Source organism: Colletotrichum destructivum, chromosome 2 (genome assembly GCF_034447905.1).
Source record: "Colletotrichum destructivum chromosome 2, complete sequence".
Taxonomy (NCBI): domain Eukaryota; kingdom Fungi; phylum Ascomycota; class Sordariomycetes; order Glomerellales; family Glomerellaceae; genus Colletotrichum; species Colletotrichum destructivum.
In genome coordinates, this window is record NC_085897.1 from 1,444,903 (window position 1) to 1,463,140 (window position 18,238).

An 18,238-nucleotide genomic window follows, 5' to 3' on the forward strand; every position below is an offset into this window, starting at 1 on the left:
TTGGCTTTGGTTAGATGTAGCCCGGTTACACATGTCTAGCTAGGTGCGGAGTACCTGGCCTTTCTGCCACTGCGTTTGTGGATACCTCGCTCCTGAGTCCTTCAGCATCGCTGCCTCATCTTGGATGAGGTAGCCTCTGCCTTGGCCTGCCAACCAGTTGCAGCATCAAGGTCCGCGGCCTCCGTTCCTTACGGTTTCCATATCGTCGACGGCCCCGGCCCATCCAGTCCAACGGAGCTTTGTTTCCTTGCTTATATTCACACTCTCTCCCAAGAATCCGTCGTAACCCCCCAGTCCTACACACCTACCTAGGCAGTGTACGCATCCAAGCAAGTGCGTACGCACATGGCAGTTTCGATATCTTTGCGCCATGTCCCCTCTACATTCGTCTCAAAGGACAGCCATACGACACATGTTGGTGCCGGACTAGCGGCAGAATGGCAGATTGCCTTTCTGGTGATCCCGCGACTGGTTTGCCTTTCACCACCTTCCTGCATAGCGCTAACAAGGTAGCGCTCCCCTCCTGTACCTGCTACGCCATCAGTCACTTCATGGCGAACATGGTCTAGTGCCATCTTGGACAGATCTTCTTTCAGACTCCGTAAACTACGTAAACAACTCCCCGTCGCTGCACATGTTTGATACAACAGACCACCCGCTACGTAACTTCAATTTCCTCCGTTCCCAACTCCAGTAGTCTCTTTCCGTAGCCTTCCCCGAGTTCCCCCCTCTCCCCCGCCGCCCCGAAACGCCGCCCTCATCATGGCGAGTCAAGCCCGTTTCCCCTTGTAGCCGCCCTCCGTGTCGCCGCATTCGATTCAGTTGCCGCAACGGCGCCTTGTTCCAAAACGATGTTGCCGCTGGTATGTCCCGCTTAGCCGACCTTGGCCGTGTAACAGCGTCAACGTCGCGCCTCTGGTAGCCTCGACTTTCACAATACCTTTGCATATGTGCCTGAGCCAAGTTCGAACCCCATGTCCATATTTGCTTCCTGAGTGCATGCCGCGTACCCAGGGCAGTTTGTGAGTGCGTCTGTCCACTCGCGTGCCGAATGCAACCCGCGCTGATCGCCTCTCACCAGGCAGCTTTTCCCATCCTTTTCGCATGGACGCTCACACATGCACAACACCCCCTTCTCAGAGATCGACGCGGCCTCTTTCCCCTTTTCCCGGCTGGGCCCCTATTCTATGAACCACTGACCTTTCTATCATGGCGCTGCAAGCCTTCACTGGAACGAACCCGCAGACCCTCCCTTTAGACTTGTCGCTCTAATTGGGTCGTCATGTACATGCCGTACCAGCCATAGTCGACATAGCTCCCACCCCTGAGGAAGCGATAAGGCGAGATGTGTTCACTATTACCAACAGCGACCCAATCCAAGGCCTACCATGTTCAGTAGCCGACATGTCATCGCCAGAATTGACCAGGACGCACGCGAGAGGTGGCGAGTCGGTGAGAGCCGAACACCCCAAGTCCCAAAGCCACCCATCTCATCTCATCCTACTCCCAATTACCCCCTCAACTGCGGGGAGATGCATACATGCGATGAGATGGCAGGTATGGTGTTTGGTTTCGGGGTGTGAGAGGATGCAGATTGTCGGTCGGATTCCCCATCTCGAAGCAAGCGTGTGAGAAACCTCCCTTGTGCTGGCCCCGTGGCTGTGCCCACCCCTCCCGGGCTTGTTTCTTGCGCCATCTATCTGATGCTCGGCCATCTGCAACGAATCGATCGAACCTTCCCATCGCGTGTAGTGATGCCCTCAGGGCCACACGTCCAACCAGGCAGCTCGGCGAGCGTTGTTGAGCTCCCCGGCGAGCTCCGCTCTCGAACCAGGTGGCCTGGTCCTAGAGTTGTCGATATGACAAAATTGCTGGCGGACAACTTGTCGTTATGTTCATCGTGCGGGTGAGTAGTATCGTAATCACAAAGTGCGGGCAGGCAGGTATTGAGTCTGTTGACTTTGTTCTCCGCACTAACTATTATTTTACACTGACGCGACAATATGTACGATTTCCATACCCGGTGATATTCCTTACGATCCGCAAGCCGGTTTCCATATCCTATCCTGCTTCCACTGCCGCCCGTTTCTCCGTGCCTACTTGTAAGTTTCACTAGGTATGGTCCCTTGCAGTAGCAACAGTAGATAGAACACAGGAAATAAAAAATCCAACCCCCAAACAATACAAACTAGAAAATGCACATAATAGCACTTTGTAGCGTGATGGGTATAATCATCGTGTGGAAAAACTAATAGTACAAGTCGCCCTTTGCCCAGTTCCACCAAGAACGTGATGGCAGTTGTTGGGTCGAAGGTTTTCGTCATCTCTAAGAGCCCTGATCAGAAAATCAGAAGGCGCAGGAAAACGACATGATGAACGCGCAACAAATAATCCACGGGTGAATCAGACAAAATGCAACCCATTATCCGTTCAACGCCGAGTGTAAGGGTATCGCCAGGTCCTCCGTGAGCACTTGGAGATTTCCTTCCTCTTTCGAAAATATGCGATAGCTGAAAAGCAGTAGAACGTAGTCCATCCAGACACCAACCTGTCCCGACTCCGGTGAGTAGCGTGTGTTGTGTAGTGTGGTGTGGACTTAAGGAATCGACAGTGAAGTCAATAGCTCGAGTGCTCCTTTTCCTTCGGCATATCCGTCCCTTCCTTCTCGCGCCTGGTCGAACCACTCAGACCACCAACTCTGCGGCGTTCGCATTCGATCTGGGCTACGCGGGCCCAATGGTGTTGCGAACAAATAAACAAAAAAGATTGATGAAAAATTCCAGCATATCATAAGACACCCTTTTATGACAATGAGGCGAAAAAGACAACCCGCCCCCCGCCAGTTCCTGTGCCGTCGCCCGACTTTTTTGTCTTCGTCTCTTTCGCTCGCAGATATATGGATATTAAAACGAGGGTAGAGAATGGTATCGTGTGAAAATATGATGAAAAACGCGGACCGTCTAAAAAGAAATTGGAAAAGATGAGAATGATCCGGTTGTCGGCCATTCCCATTAAGGTAGGCTGCAGAAAGTCCTGGTTGGTGTCGATGGCGAATGTGGATCATTACGAGAACTGGGAAAATTCGTCATCTCGTACACCTCATTGCGAACTGTTCCGACAGTTCGAAAGTGTTGCCGCAGGCTTATTTTGTTATACAATTCGAGACTGCAGCGTGAATCTGCGAATGCTTCGATTCCTAGTCCGAGTGATGGTCTTCCGAACCGGCCTCGGACCGGGTGTCGCCTTTGTGGACCTTCTTGTGTCTACGAAGATTTGAGACAACAGAAAAGTGACGACCACAACCCTCGACTTCACAAGCAAAGGCTACATTTTTGTTAGCATAGGTCGGTATTGCACAGCGACAGCTAGATTATTCTGTCTCGATGGAGTGGAACCTACGCTTTTCGCCAGTGTGGCTGTACATATGCGTTTGAAGAGAAGAAGGGCGAGTGAAGCGCTTATCGCAAACCTTGCACTTGTGCTTCTTCTGCGTACTGGACGACACCTTGGAGCTGAACTGGCCCATCATGGACTGAGGGGCCGGGGGGATTTGGGGGGCCATGAGGCCGTGTGGTCTAGGAAGAGTCCGAGAGGTCACTGACTCGATGTCTGATCCAGCGGTAGAGTAGTCGCTAACAGAGTCGGCTCCGTAGTAATTGCCAAATCCGGAAGCAGAAGAGACAGACGAACTGGTTGAATGCGTCGAAGGGAAGCCATATGAGTCTCCAGATGCCCTGTCACTGCGGGCACCGTATATGTTACGGGGAGTCTCTTGGCTCATGGCGAGCATGCCGTGGCTTGCGTCAAGAGCATCAGCAAAGCTCCGTCGCTCATCGTGGTGGTGTAGTCCTCTGTTGTTAAAGTCAATCATTGAGTTGCGATGGGGCCGGGCCAGGTCATTGGGGTCCGAGATGCCGACCAAGGAGGTTGAGGGTACTGACGAGTGGGAGAATCTCCTAGAGTGTTCGGGTTCCGGGGCGAGGGCGAAGGTAGAGCGCATGGGGGCAGGAGCGTAGCCCATCGTCTCGTATGGAGTGGGCGATGCCGTGTATGAGCCGTTAACGGGAGATGCGGCGGTCGCATAGGGAGCATCACCGTAGGCAGGAGCCGAAGTGGCAGCCATGCGGTTGATACTGAGGATATCTTGAGGAATGGTGAGTAAGTCCGTCCTAGGCAGAGGGTCTGCCATGGGGAGACTACCTGCTGAAGCCGCCGTCACTGGGATCTGACCGTAAGAGCCCAGGGACGAGGTATTGCTGCTGGTGCTAGTCCTAGCAGTGTGTGACCTTTCAAGACCCAGACCGGAGCTAAGGCCGTGCCCAGCGTACAAGCCCTGAGGGGCTTGCGGCGACGAGGTGTTACCCCACGGGTTGGAGAACTGGGGGGAGGCGGATGAGTGTGCGTAGGAAGACATGTGGTCGAAGGTGTTTAAGGGCCCGAATCGCTGCTGGGAGTCTAATGTCATGGTCATGATCGGTGGTGGTGTTGATGAGATGAGATGACGAAGTAGACCGTCAACAAAAAGATAGGTGTGGTAGGTATTGGTGTTGGGCGAGATAGCGTTCGCTGATCAGATACGAGTGCAACGACTGTGGTGTTGGAGAAAGTCAAGTCGTAACACGGATCAGATAGAACTGGATGATCCCGTGGGAGTTGGGCAGGTTGAGGTTGGGGGATCAGCGTGGTTTAAGTGCGTGCTTGTGGACTACTGACACACGACTATTTGAACCAGTTGAGAGCTGAGACCAATCGTTTGGGCCGACCAGGCAAGAGTCGTGTGAAGCTTGTTGCACAGTTGCCAGCGGGACATGGGAGGAGTGTGGAGACCGCTTCTCTGCAGACAGCTGTGACGACTCCGACTCAGAGTGATCGACAGCGCCAATATCCCGTGGGAAAGAGGCCGAGGCGGACAGGGTTGGGGGCGATTAGGTAGGGTAGCAGGCTGGTTCAGATTGGGACCGGGGTCAGGCTGAGGAGGAGCCTAGAGGAGATAGAGGAGGAGAGATGGAGGACCGGGTTGTGGTGTAGACCAGCAAGAGCGGAGCGGATGCGCGGTAGTGCGTAGTGTGGTGTAGAACGAGGAAGTTGAGTGGGAGAAGAGATGGTGGCCCGATTTTTTGACAGGACGACCAGGTGGAAAGGAGGAGGCCTGGAGTACGTCCCTGGGACGAGATCGAAACGGGACAAAGATCTGCGGTGTCGACTACCGTTTGGTGAAAAGCCTCGAGGTCAATTGGGAGAGCCGTGACAGGGACCCCAGGTGTTACTCAGTCGGCGCGTTGCAAAGTGCGGACGGCTCTGAAGCCAGCGGGGAGGGACGATGGATGGATAGATGGCGTATGTTGGTGGTGGTAGGTTCCCCCCCTTTTTTTTTTTTTTGCTTCCCTGAAGGTTCTTTTTCTGGGAGGGGCAGTGTAAACCCTTTTTTTTTCGTCCTTTTTTCCCCTTCTTCTGTGCCCTCGAAGACTCTTGCTTTGGTGCAGTATCTTGTCTTGATGTGACGAACCGCAAAAAAAAAGCACAGGGCAAGTAGGCAGAGCAAAAAAGAAGGCGGAGCGCTTCTAAAAGGAGACTTTGGCGTAATGCGTCTTAGTTGTTCGGTTTGAGAATGGACGATGGAGCTGTTGATCTCTGATGATGAGCGATCAGAGAATAAAATTGGGTCAAGATGTAGAATTGGCAGAGATTTGATGGGGGAGGCGAGGGAACAACGCTTTTACATCTTGGTGGTTCCGGGAAGGAAGGAGAGACAAGCAGATGAAGCTATGATGTCGATTTACCTGGTGCTAGAATACGTTGTGTGGAGCGAAAGAGTGGAATGGGGTGGGGGGTGCGGCAGGTGCGGATGACGAGGGGTGTGATGCGTAAAAGAAAAGAAAAACAGAGAAGGGACGAAGGGTTCAAGTGTTCGGGGTAGGGTCCCGTTAGTAAGATGGATGAGATGGGGGTTCGAAATGGGGGAAGGAGAGAAGGAAGGGATGTTGAAGGGGATGGACAAGGGCTGAGGGGTGTTTAGGAGGAGAAGGAGGAGTGCAAGGGCCAAGCAAAGTGGGTATAGCCCACCCATCCGTCCTAAGCCAGGGAAGACAAAGTGGGTACACGCATTACACGCTCTCTCTCTCTCTCTCTCTCTCTCTCTCTGCCTGCGAGGAAGGTAAAGAGGTAAAGAGTGCTGGGATACCTACACGACTTACAGCGGAGTTGAGCGAAAAGGCGCCTTGTACAGTCAAGGTCATGCCAGCGCGGCGCAGGTACTGGCTAAGGCGGGACGGACTACCAGTCGAAAGCACGGCTGTCGACGCCTCAACCACGTCCCGTCTCAAGTACCCCAGTACGTCGAGTATACCTACCACCTCAAGCAAGGCTAGCACGCGCGAGCACCGGGTCCCATCCGCTGTCCGCACTGGGCTACACCAACGATGCCAAAGTCCACAAGGTACCGGTATCTGTCTCTCACGCTCGCCGTCGCCTCTAGCGCAATGCCACGGGGATGGAGGGGCAGGAGGCCCAGGAGGATCTCTGTTCTTCGCCCTATCTCACTTGCTCGAGCAGTAAAACTACTTTTTGCAAAGACAAGTCCATCGACACTAAGATCAGAACAAGCGTAGGTAAAGCAGGGCGTCGGCGCGTGCAAATACGTATCTGTGCCTCCCTCCACGCAAGTAAAGACGCCACTGATGACAGGCAAAGGGCACGGGGGAGAGGCAGAGCAAGGGGAAAGGAACGGGGAGGGGTGGTGCTGATGCGCGTGCAGTACAGACAGAAAGATGCGGTATACAAGTGGGTACTGAGGCAGACAGACTCCTCTTGTCTCGCGCAGCCGCGATTATGCCAGTGTCATTTCGAATGTGAGGTAGGGCGTATGCATGTGTGATGCGTGCGGTCTTTTCTTAGGTATTCACGCCTGCTCCGGTACGTAGTGAGGAAGGGAGATGTCTTGTCCGGAGATGGAATCACCCGACGGCGTACGAGCCATGAGTTGATCAATCGCTACTTGATGCTTGTAGAGATGGGATATGCAGGGTCTTGCAAGAGACGAAAGGGGAGAGAGTGTGTGTGAGAAAAGTGCCCGAATCCTGCGAGCTCTTTTCAAACTCATCCACGCAATCCCGATACGTAGCCCAGCATCATATCCAGATTCAATCAGGGCTGCCAATGGCCGTGGCTTGACTCGGAACGGCGCTTGCTCGCATACTCGCCACCAAGAAAGGTTCCCTTGGGCTGAGATGGATGCCGCGATAGCTCAGAGCGGCATGGCTTTGGGGGCCAGGGTAAGGGGCAAGGGCGAGAGAGTGTGGCGAAATATGTTTCCGTTCAACGACTTTTTGATGGCATCCTTTTTGTTACTTTGGTTGCAAAGGCTAAAATGGCCCGACGGCAGCACTAGTTGTGTTCCGTCCCGACCCCAAGAAGGATGGGCGAGGCGGTCGGTCGGGCTGGATGGCATCGCACTCCGGAAGTGTCAAGACGATGTGAAAGTAAAAAGAGTGGAGGGCGTACAGAAGATGATGGTGAATGCCACCCGTACTCCGCTGTTGAGTGCTGCAGCAACGTATCACAGTTGGAAAAATGACAGATGCAGCAGGATTGGCTGGTTTTAGGTCCTCTCTGTGGCCAGGCAAGCTCAATGTGAGAGGCCCACCAGCTGCCAGCATTAGATGGATGGAGTATTTGTGTTTTTTTTGTCGTTGCAATAGGCGCAATGCGTCTGCCCCCTCCCCTCCCTCTTCTGGTGCTCTCGTTTCCATCTTGCGCCGCTCCCGTCTTGCGTCGCTCCCGTCTTGCGTCGCTCCCGTTCGCTTTGCTTGCGCGCCCTTTCCCAATCGACTTCAACGGCACCCTGGTGGAAGTACTCTGTAGACGAGGATCGAAAAATGAAAAACATGAGAAGAAAAACACAAGGGTGGGTGGGCTCGGAAGCAAGGCAGTGTCGTTTGGGAGGGCGGAATGTCACGTAGGGGTGAGCCCTAGAGGGAGGGGAAGGGGTCGTTAGACGATACCGAGTACCTTCTTCGCTCCCACGCCCCCGCCATCATTCATCCCCTCGAAGCCTGTGAAGAAATAAGCAACCGCACACGCTGATGTCGATGAAAGCGCCAAGAGAGAAAAACCTGTGCCCTCGACGGTCTCTGAGGAAAAGAGCAAGGGCATCCAATGACCCGGGGGTGTATGAGTGGAGCTTGGGGTGTGCGAAAAATGCAAGTCGAGGCGGTGTGTGCTTAATTCGGAAAAGTGGATACCAGGCATCCTTCGACAACACCACTGACGTAAGGTACGTTGATGTATTGATGCGTTTCGAGCAGGGGGTTGCAAGATTGAAACAACCTCCACAGTGCCCACAACCGAACACTGCTGTCATCAACTGGCAAGGACAACAAGGAAACGAGATGGGTTACGGGTCACGGGTCACGGGGGAAGGGGAAGGGAGGGGGCGGCTTGGGAGTTGTACCCTAAGTTGCTGGAGTGAGAAGACGTTATAGAGTGAAGTGGATGGGGAGCCGCCATTTCGACCGCAAGACGAAGCACCAGAGAGGCCCGAAAAGAAGAAGCAGATGAGGCGCTAAAAGCGGACGCGACAAGCTACGTACCGCGTACCTTGCCTGCAAGACTCGGCAGAAAATGACACAGCGTGACAACAAGGAAGGGTGTTGTAAGGCCGTCCCTGTCGCCGTCTCTGTCGCCGTCCCTGTCGCCGTCGCCTTCGCTGTCGCTGTCGCTGCCTCTGTCGTGGCCCCCATCACCCAGTTCCCACTCCTCTCTCCATGCTCTTTCGGAAGGGGAAATAACCTGGGCCCTGCAACGAGATGAGTGCGGGCGGTCTTTTGAATGAGAGGGTGTTGCTGGAACCACATCGCAACCATGCCTTTGAATTTTGGGCAACAAAGACCGAATGGGCGGCCGGAGACGAAAGCGTTCGGACATGTTGTCGTCATACCATGGCATCTCTGATACTCCATCATCCCTTGTCTGCAACCCATTCCCCAATCCCACTCGAGACATGTGCGTCTGGCCGCATGTTGTACATACCCGTACAAGTTGCTAACACCTGATGAGTGTTGACTTGGGAGTCATAGAAACAGCCACTGAGCATCGTAGGAGGGAAGAATGGCCACCTACTCCGACCCGTCGCAGTTGGGTGATAGAGGCGGGGATGGGTGAAAGACGTGTAATAAGTTGGTGGCATTGCAAGGCCCTTTTGCTCGAACAACCACCGTGTTAGTGCCTGTGGCTGCTGCCACTTTACCCCTTCCCCCGCCCAATTCTTCCATTCAGCCTTCGTACTTGTGTGCTCCGTGTAATGGTTGGTATCAGGTCGTCTAGTGTCCAGCAACTTAGGCAGGCATCAGACGGGACCCCCGGTGGCAAATTTTAAAGCTGGCTGTTATCAAACCGCGACCTATGCGCCGAAAATGTGCGGGCGTGAGTAATGCATCCGGGGACCTAGAGGAAACCGTTGCATGTATGACGCTGGTGCCAGCTTACACCTCCAGGACAGGGTCTGCGGTTCGTGCGATGTTGGGGGTCGAACGTGTCTGCGTCAAAGCATGACGAAGGTTGGACGAGGCGCGGCGCCCGGTCTACGACTTTACGAGGCAGCTAGTGGACTTTGACTGACTGACGTAGGTAGGTAGTGTAAAGGTTGGTGGTTAGTAAGCTGTCCCCCCCTCCTCCGTTTCTTCCGGAATCAGGATTCCTTCCGCTCGTGTTTTGCGGCACGCCAAAAAGACCGTGGGCAACTGGCCGTGTTTGTGGCCGTTCGAGCGGTTGTCAGAGTTCGATGGTTGTTCGGCCACCCAGCCGGCCAGGTACCGCTTGCCAGGCCGGCTCAATAATTACATCAACGATCCGGGGTCCCCTCGATCACCACTGCCCCTCACCCATCCTACAGGCTACAATGGCCTTCCTAGGTGGCAGCGCAACACATGCCATGATTTTGCCCTGCACACATTCAGCCCCTCTACGATCTCTTGTCCTTGCGGTCCTGAGGAAAAAGAACCGTCCGCGTCGCCGCAGGGGACCCCACCCTCCACTGGACACCATCAAACCCGATTGTTAGCTATGCCAAGCATTCTTTCATTTCTCACCAAAACTTCCCTATCCATTTTGAGCATATCCACAATGCCCAAACGATCAAGATACACAGTGGCGCTTGTTGGCTGGGGCCATCTTTCCCGTTGAAATCACCTGTATATCGATGCAGGCTATGGCAAACCGTATCCGGGGCTCGAGCTGCACCATGGAGAGTGTGTGTGTTCGTTCAGCCGCTACATGCACTCCCTGCTGCTTTTGAAAGGGGTTGTTAAAGCTGTACAGCCTCCAGAGTGCGTAGCAGCGCAAGAGCTTGTCTCGCGGCATCTCGGATCTTGAGACCTGAGGTCGAAGTACAGATATGCAGGTGTGGTATGGGAAACAGCTCTCTCCTCTATCCCCGATGCGATGAGTGGCAGGGGGGCTAGCAGAAATGGAGGGAAAAAAGGAAGGATTAGGATTAGGAAAAGAAAAAGAGGAACCCGGTACTTGATCAAGGACTGTATCCACATACTCGCAAGGATGTGCGAGAAAGTTCAAGGGAGCTGATCCACCGTTCCTTTTCTGGGAGATGACGGATGATGGGAGTGGCGCCGCGCTAGCAGCCATTCCGCTGCAGCCAAACAACGACAACTACCAACAAGCGCTCTCACCCACACTCGCAGCACCTGACGCTGTACAACGTCTACCACTTGTTAACATGATTCGTTCTTCACCCATGGACGGCATCGCGATGCCAAGACTGAGAGTGCGGAAAGTTCCTCCTGCGAGCCTAGCCTAGCCCGCCCTCTTTCCACCGCCCTTGCAGACTCCAGAGACCGACCGGGGCAAACGGGGAGATGTTGACGAGCGGTCACGATGTGTGTGTGTGTGTGTGTGTGTGTGTGTGTGTGTGTGTGTGTAGCAACTTGTCTATTGCAAATGGCTTCTGGCACAGTCCCCTAGTGTCGTCTAATCGTGCTTAGTGCGCAAGCTGGACCCTTATGAGCGCATTTGCTCCTTTGTAACGGTCAAGACCAGCCAATAGCCACTTGCCTGTGTTTCACCCGGTGTCGCCAGCCGTCGACGCACTTCTCGTAGAACACCCGTTGCATCAGAAGGCTTGGATTCTGCACCCTCTTTTCTCGACGAGACTCGGAGCTAGTAAGTACTGACTGCCCTTGGCTACTAAAAGTCTGTGCCAAAGTAGGCGGGCCGATTCGGTCCAGAGGCGCAAATTGCCCAACCCTCCTTTCGAGTCTCGTTGCTAGCCACATAATCCTTGATGTACCTTTGTGGCAAAATATCATCTGCCACAGTAACCTATTGGGGACCGCCCTCATTTGGCCCCCATCCAAATACGGGCTCCCTGGAGACGATAACAAGAATCCATCTTCTTAGTGACGGACATTTTCGATCACGACCTGTGTCCTTTGGGAGATGGCGGGTGGGGGTTCGTGAGTTCAAAGATCACCTGTCAACTGAAGACCCTGTAAGAAAACCGGGCTTGTGTTGTAGAGTTCTATTCGGCAATAAAATCCCCGGACGTTACTTGGTTAGCCTCCAGTGTGTAGTTCCGTAGAAGATCGGCTAGGGATAGCCCTGCCTGATGTACCGCCGGTTTAGGGGAATGGCCCAATAAACCTTTCGTTGACAGCCGACAGACCAGGTATAGTTGGATGAGAATGGGCTGTCGCGGGAGGCTTGGAAGGTCTCAACAGCCTCTGCTGGGTCAGTTTTGCAGTTCTTTTCCCAAACAAGATGATCAGAAGGTGTTGTTTTCGGAATGAGCGAAATGGGATATGCGGAACATGGAGAGTTGCAACCGGGTTCTTTGAGATTGGCCCCAGCGTTCATCTCATATCAAAGCCTCGCTATACCCCATTAGAATGAGATGCAATTGACAGTAAGCCCGAAGAAGACACTTGAAACGCGCTAGACATGGAATGTCTATGCCCAAAGAGCTGATAGCTGCACTTCTAAGGCCGCCGATGAGCCCGGGGGGCCGGGGGGGCCGGGTTGATAAACAGACTTCAACCTCTGAGAACGTGCCAACCAGCCAACGTAGCGGAGACTCAACAGGCCTGTCATCGCTGATCCAGTAGTTTCGAAATGGACTCGCCGACGGGGCTCGGAATTTGATATGATGACCTGCTTGTCGCTGGGAGTGGGACATTCCAGTAGGAAAGCTGCAATGCCAGGCAACTGACGGGACCGTGCTCTTTTAGCTGAAGAGGAACGTGCTCTGTCCGGATAGTTGGGGACCCGGCGGTGGTGGGCGGCACCCATACGAGCGAGAGAGCCTAGGGAGCCATGGAGGATGCCCCGCTCGTCCCTGGATCAAGCTGTCTGTCCGCCTATTGCGAGAACGGTACGGTGTTCGGTGAACCACGGGATGACAAAAGGCTGCTCCCCGGAATTTTGGGCTGCCAACGGCACTGAATAGGGCCGAAAGCACGGAGAATTCCTGGAGCCGACAATTAGGTGCAGTCGAGCGTGGAGGGCCACCTGATCCAGATACCCGAGGTGATGACGGCGCCGATCACTGCCCAGAGTCTGGCGGCGGTCCGGCACCTGACTGATCCTCTCGCTCAAAACAATTGCAGGGTCGCCTTGAGGGAAACATTCCTTTACCAGCTACAGTCTGTAGACAATCTGTCTTATTACGGTCCAAGCGGGTAAGCGGGCTGCCGGCCTTGGGCGGCATCAGAGTGGATATTTCCAAGCTGCCAAAGTCGATGGTCATGGAAGAGTGAAGACGTACCCCACAATGCAGCGGGTGCAACGCTGGTCGTGTATTAGAGTTCGGCCAAAACGCGATGGCGAGCTGACCCTCGAGAACGGTATGCAGAAAGTTGCGTATCGTGGGGTGGAAGGCGGTGCAGCACCGCAGGCACATCGCGGCAGCTGAGTACGAGGAGCTCATCAAAACAACTCTTGGCAGTCGATTAATTATGAAAGGAGTGCATCCAAAGGGGAAGGGGGCGCCCACCCCAGCTAAAGTTCGAGTGCTGTCTGTTGTATGGTTGCGTGGGCATCGCAGCGAGCGAGAGCGGACAAGAGAAAAGGGACTTGGCCATCAGGGAGACCCTTGCTCGTTGAGTTGACTAGGGAATGTCTCAGAATCGACATGGATTCCCCAAAGGCGGGTCTTTTTGTCGTTTGAAGGCAATCAAGCACTCCAGAGAGACTCCAGACAGCGTCCTTGGCATTGAACTGTATGGAGACGCTACGCCAGATAGACTGTAGCGTGCTGTGCTATCCTTACTCGCCTGCAGCCCGTAGTGGGGGAATGCCGATCATGGCCATTTTTGGTGTCCTGCAGACGGGCCGGCCGTGCCAGCCTCACTTTGTCGAGTCCAGTGCCTGGAGTGCCTGGGGGGTGCCTGGGGGTGCCTGGAGCACAGAGTACCATCGTGTTCAATTGTTGTCGCTGGAAGCGATTAGGAAGGCTCAATTACAGCGAGGAAAGGCCGCAAGACGCCAGTTGTGGGCGGCGGTGGCAGCAGATTGAGGGATACACGTTGGCCGTTGACCGTTAATCTTTCGCCTCTCAGCCTTTGTCGTACTTTCAATATCCATACAATAGCCAGCAAAGAGCATGGACAGCATACCCTTGGACGACAATAAGAGGGTCTTGCATGGTATTGACGTTGCTGTTGCGCAGTCACTAATGCCACTGCTGCTGTTGCTGCTTTGCTCGAGGCCATGCGATTCGAGAGACCCTGTGAGCCGGCATTGACCCTTGTGGGGTTATCAGAGCGTTGTTGCCAGATAGATGGCCAGCAGTGGGTTCATGCCTTTTCCATTTCGCAATTTAGTCCTCGCATTCTGCGTTGCATTGGAAATAATGGAGCAGCAGTTCTGATGTTGCCAGGCAGTATCCGGATTTGTTTGAGAGGGTTAATGTCCGGGATGTGAGGCACGAAACGACTCCTCCTTGGTGGTGTCAATGTCGTGTAGGGCGATCGGTGATAGCTGGAAAGTGACCAGGGATGATGAATGATGGACTCCTGACTGGAGCATATGGTCCTGTAGTGCGCTGCCGTCCTATCATCATGTCCATATCACTCTCGTGCCCGGCATTCATGGGACCCGAGACCCATCTGTGAAAGGGGGGGGGGGGAGGCATACTAAGAGGTCTTCAAGTCCATAGTTGCTCAATGCCGGAAGGTCGGTTGTGTATCTGTATTTTGTGAGCATTTGGCGTGGGTGGAGCGGATGACGGGCGACGCGCGTAAGTTGTTGCAGACATGCGGTTGACAGCCGGACGCCCTGAGCGACGCCTACCGAGACGGGACGAACGTCTCCCTAGCGGCATCGGCATGTTCGTGCTGATCCCATAGCTCCAATTTTGCCATGACGGAGAAGGAACAGGCCGACGTGACCTCAAGGGATAGTACAAAGGTCTGAAGAGGCGTCGCGGCTAACACCAAGTGGCTGCAACTGCTGATGGCGGACCAAAAGTGCCTAAGCTAAGAACAGAGTAGAGTGCAAGCTACTGTACGGCAGCGTCATACTCAAGTCAAGGGAAAGACATGCCATTGGGAGCGGACGTACTCTGTACTTGTACGTCAGTAAGAGGCCCAATTGATGGTGTATGACACTCAATGATCCAATGGACCATGAGAGTTGGTATGTCGGCCAGGCGGTTGATACGAAAATACCAAACTGATGAAACATCATAGCCATTCCATGTGTTCTCACGCTAAAACTGATGAGCTGGATGCATCCGTACACAATGACCACTAACAAATCAGGCTTAGTCCAGGTATTTTCTACGTGAACCCAACTGCAGAGAGTTTCGGTGTTTGTCACTAGCCCAGCCGGCTTGCTGGACGGCATTCAGCGGCGGTGACTGAAGTAAAGGCGTGGATGGCCCAGGTTGTGTCAACATGGCACATGCATGTTGTGCCGTCTTCTTTTGCGTGCGTCGAAAGGTACAGCGTAGTAGAGGTGTACTGAATGAACGACGGAAGGGAGTAAGATCGGCAGCAGCCGGAGTCATGAAAAGAGACAACCTTTTCCTGAGATGATGTGAATGTAGGATGATGTCGGGTCCAGTGTCAGGACACGCCTAGGTCAGACGCAGCATGACCCAGGCTGCTGGAGGCGGCAAGATTGTGCGCCGCTACTGACGGAAGAAGGTGCGGCTAAATCGATGCAGGTATCTGTTCTTTCTCTCCTTCTCCTCCTTTGCCACGTCTGGAGTCGCAGCTTCCGGTGCAAATCGAAGGGAAACAAACATCCTTGAGTGGGCACCGCATTTCTGAAACTTTATATTTCCGATTCTGCAGCAACCTCAGCAATGTGAACAAGGTGTCTTTAGCAGGGCTTGGTGTAATTGCTGTCAAAGATAGGGACCACGGAAGGGGCATCGTGCGATGTGTTTTAAAACACTCAATGACGTATGACCCCCCTAAGCCGTTTTTGCTTCGCTCCTTCTAAAACCGTAGTATATCGCCGTTCACATCCCCCATCAATCCATTTGCGCATGCCTTCCTTTTTCGTAGAGTTAGAATAGTGTACCTGTATTCGTATTGCGTAAATCCAACCAACCTACAATGAAAGATGCCGGGTACGTACTTCAAAGCGCCATGAACGCACGCCGGCCCCCGCTTCATCACCTCTTTTCCCCGGAAGCGTTTCGTCCTAGGACTCCCAGTAGATTCGGGCCACCTCTCCGTATCAACTATCCATCTCTCCTCGAAGTTGATTCACCACGACCCCAACCACGGTTATCCGAGTGCCCTGTGCAGTCAACAGCCTCCCCGTGCCTTTCCCTTCCACTACTGTGCCCACCGCCCGCCTAACCCCCCTATCTACGTTTCCCGGGGCCGACCTTGAGACAGAGCCTTTGCCCGACATTGAATGATTCGGCCGTCGCTTCTGCCGATACAAAGACGCGCAACCCAACCCGCCACCGCCGCACAACTCCTCCCTCATGCCACGCATGTCTACGGACCGTTACCCCTTACAATCAGAGCTTGCGGGATGCAAACTAGGTTCGGGACATTCGCCTTCACACCATCTTCATGCAATGCTTTGCGACGGCAAGCAAACACTCGAGTCGTTGCCAGCGCCACTCACCCGTCTGGGCTGCTAATCTCACTCGACAGGTCTCAGAGTCAACCGCTGTCTTAACATCTTCCTTGCAAGTTCCAAGCCCACGACAACTGACTTCGTGCTTCCGAGCGACCCCCGGCGCCAAACCGTTTGTCCAACTGGCCGAATTAGCTACTTCGGGGACGCTAACCCATCCTTCAGCACCTCCGGTGCAAACTCTATGACATATCCCAGGAACCAGCTGGCGGCGGAACCCCGCTTATCAAAGCCGTAGCAAACCCAACAGTGCAGCCCCGACACGAACTTATTGGACTTCTTGTCTAGCGGTCGCTGGATCGTCGATGGAAACTGCCGGATCGACGTCCGGCCATGTGTTGAGTAGGCCGGCCGTTTGTGGATAGAGAACGAAGACACAATGGCGGCGATGATCTGTGGTGATCATAAGTGCCCTATGCATGGGATGACACGCGAGCCATGCTGAAGTTATCGCTCAGTGTCCGGGAACCCGTGAACATGCCAATCCTCGGATCCTATCGCCACAGGCTTACCCCTTACCATCGATAACGGCGCGTCGGTCCAGCAAGGCTGCGGCGTCACTGCGTCTGTGCCTGCTGCGTTCAGATGAGACATAGCGTTGCGGCCTAGGAGACTGCGCACCGATCACTGTATCACAGTAAACAGATCCTGTGTGCCTTTCTTCAACACAAGCGGCATGCGAATGTAGCAAGCTCGTATCATAGATTTACAGATAATGGACCCCAGTGATTTCCCCTGTGACCTCTGGGACATGTCTCGATACTCTCGACAGCATTCGCCAACTATCCCAAACACCACAAGTTCCCCAGGCTTGCGAGGGAATTAGGCCGAGCTCACCGAGACAGCGCTTACCGTCTTGGTGACGGGTCGCCTTTTACGGTGTTTAGGCGTAAAGGTGTCGAGTACCGTGAGGCTTGCAAACTCGCCGGGGGTTCCGTTGATCGACGTTGATCAAAGCAAATATGTCTGGTCTAAGTACCATCATAGCACAGCAGACAGTAACTGCTGGTTGAGTTCGTGGAAAAAAGGATGATTTTCGCCGATGACTCATCCCGTTAGTTGGGGCCCATAAAGGTCAAGCGTACCATCGTAGGGCAGCTAGCGGTACTCGCAACGCCTCAGTCAGCCTGAACTATCGCCTGCTAGCCTCAACTCTCTTTTTTCCGACTTAACCCAAGCATGCAGATCCCCAGTGCGGTCCCTATTGCGTGGGAAGAGCATCGCCATTGCCGTCATATCCCTTTTCTTTGCCGGAGCTTGGACTATCCAGTCGACACAGTTGAGGCAGGTTCGGCAACACTACGAACAAAAACAAGACGTCAAGAGCAGCAGGAAGGCGTAGACGTAGGCATCCATCAAGGGCTGGATGAAAGCAGCGGGATGTGGGGAGGGTCGCCCTCCAACACATGTGACATGGTGTGGCGGATAGACTAAGCGAGTTGGCAGACCGATTTTCGATACACATGTTTTTTTCCGGTTGACAACGCTACAATGAGCAGGTTAAAGTGCATAAAATGCCGTTTGGGACGAAACCAGACAATCCTGAATAGTTAAGGCTCCTGTTACTCTTTGTGTTGGAACGTTACGTTGGTCGGGATGTCTGTCCAGATTTTACGCTACAATGGTCGACAATCTACCCGCGTCGTCTCACCTGAATCTCGCATCTCACCTCCCGTTCTCGAGGGGTTGACTTTCCCCACGGGAAAGTGCCCAAATAAAACCAACCAAATGGAGAAGCTGGCAGTGTGGCAGCGGCAACAATGAATCTACCAGTCAGCCAGCCGAGCTCCCAACTGACCAACTGGCCGACTAAAGGATCCCCTGCCCCTGGGTGAGTTGCATTCCGTAGACATCTCAAACGTCTGAAAAGGGGAGAAAGACATGAGATGCTGCCCCCTGACCCACAGATACAGCGGTACTGCTGAGTACGGTATCGACGACCAACGGCAAGACAAAAAATTGGACAGCCGGCGCGAGGTAATTACATGAAGTCAATTATCGCGAGCTGGAAGCTGGAAAAGGCTATTCTTTGGATACCCATCCCACTGCCTCTTACGGAGCAAGTCTCCGTGCCTGGGAGGGGTAACCTGAGCAAACCTACGAGAGCGGTTGTTGGATTTTTTTATTT

General features: G+C 53.8%; 3 protein-coding genes across 3 annotated transcripts; 1 reads left to right on the forward strand and 2 right to left on the reverse strand.

Annotated features, from left to right (window-relative positions):
- Positions 1 to 1,266: 1,266 nt before the first annotated feature.
- Positions 1,267 to 1,584, forward strand: CDEST_02642 (uncharacterized protein). The gene has a single exon (XM_062918801.1). It carries the CDS (start codon positions 1,389 to 1,391, stop codon positions 1,581 to 1,583), a length of 195 nt encoding a protein of 64 aa, XP_062774852.1. The 5' UTR covers positions 1,267 to 1,388; the 3' UTR covers position 1,584.
- Positions 1,585 to 1,954: 370 nt separating this feature from the next.
- CDEST_02643 (Putative Zinc finger C2H2-type) lies at positions 1,955 to 5,787 on the reverse strand. The gene is made up of 2 exons (XM_062918802.1): positions 3,400 to 5,787; positions 1,955 to 3,324 (listed from the first exon to the last, which is right to left on the reverse strand). Exons 1-2 carry the CDS (start codon positions 4,469 to 4,471, stop codon positions 3,197 to 3,199), a joined length of 1,200 nt encoding a protein of 399 aa, XP_062774853.1. The 5' UTR covers positions 4,472 to 5,787; the 3' UTR covers positions 1,955 to 3,196.
- Positions 5,788 to 8,580: 2,793 nt separating this feature from the next.
- Positions 8,581 to 9,184, reverse strand: CDEST_02644 (uncharacterized protein; the record flags this gene model as incomplete). Its single annotated transcript, XM_062918803.1, has 2 exons — positions 8,581 to 8,819; positions 8,992 to 9,184. 2 exons carry the CDS (start codon positions 9,182 to 9,184, stop codon positions 8,581 to 8,583), a joined length of 432 nt encoding a protein of 143 aa, XP_062774854.1.
- Positions 9,185 to 18,238: the final 9,054 nt, after the last annotated feature.

Coding starts and splice junctions, on each gene's coding strand:
- CDEST_02642 (XM_062918801.1), top strand. CDS start 1,389: ATGTTCAGTAGCCGACATGTCATCGCCAGAATTGACCAGGACGCACGC.
- CDEST_02643 (XM_062918802.1), bottom strand. CDS start 4,471: ATGACCATGACATTAGACTCCCAGCAGCGATTCGGGCCCTTAAACACC. Junction 3,325..3,399: donor CAGCCACACTGGCGAAAAGC/GTAGGTTCCACT, acceptor ACAAAAATGTAG/CCTTTGCTTGTGAAGTCGAG.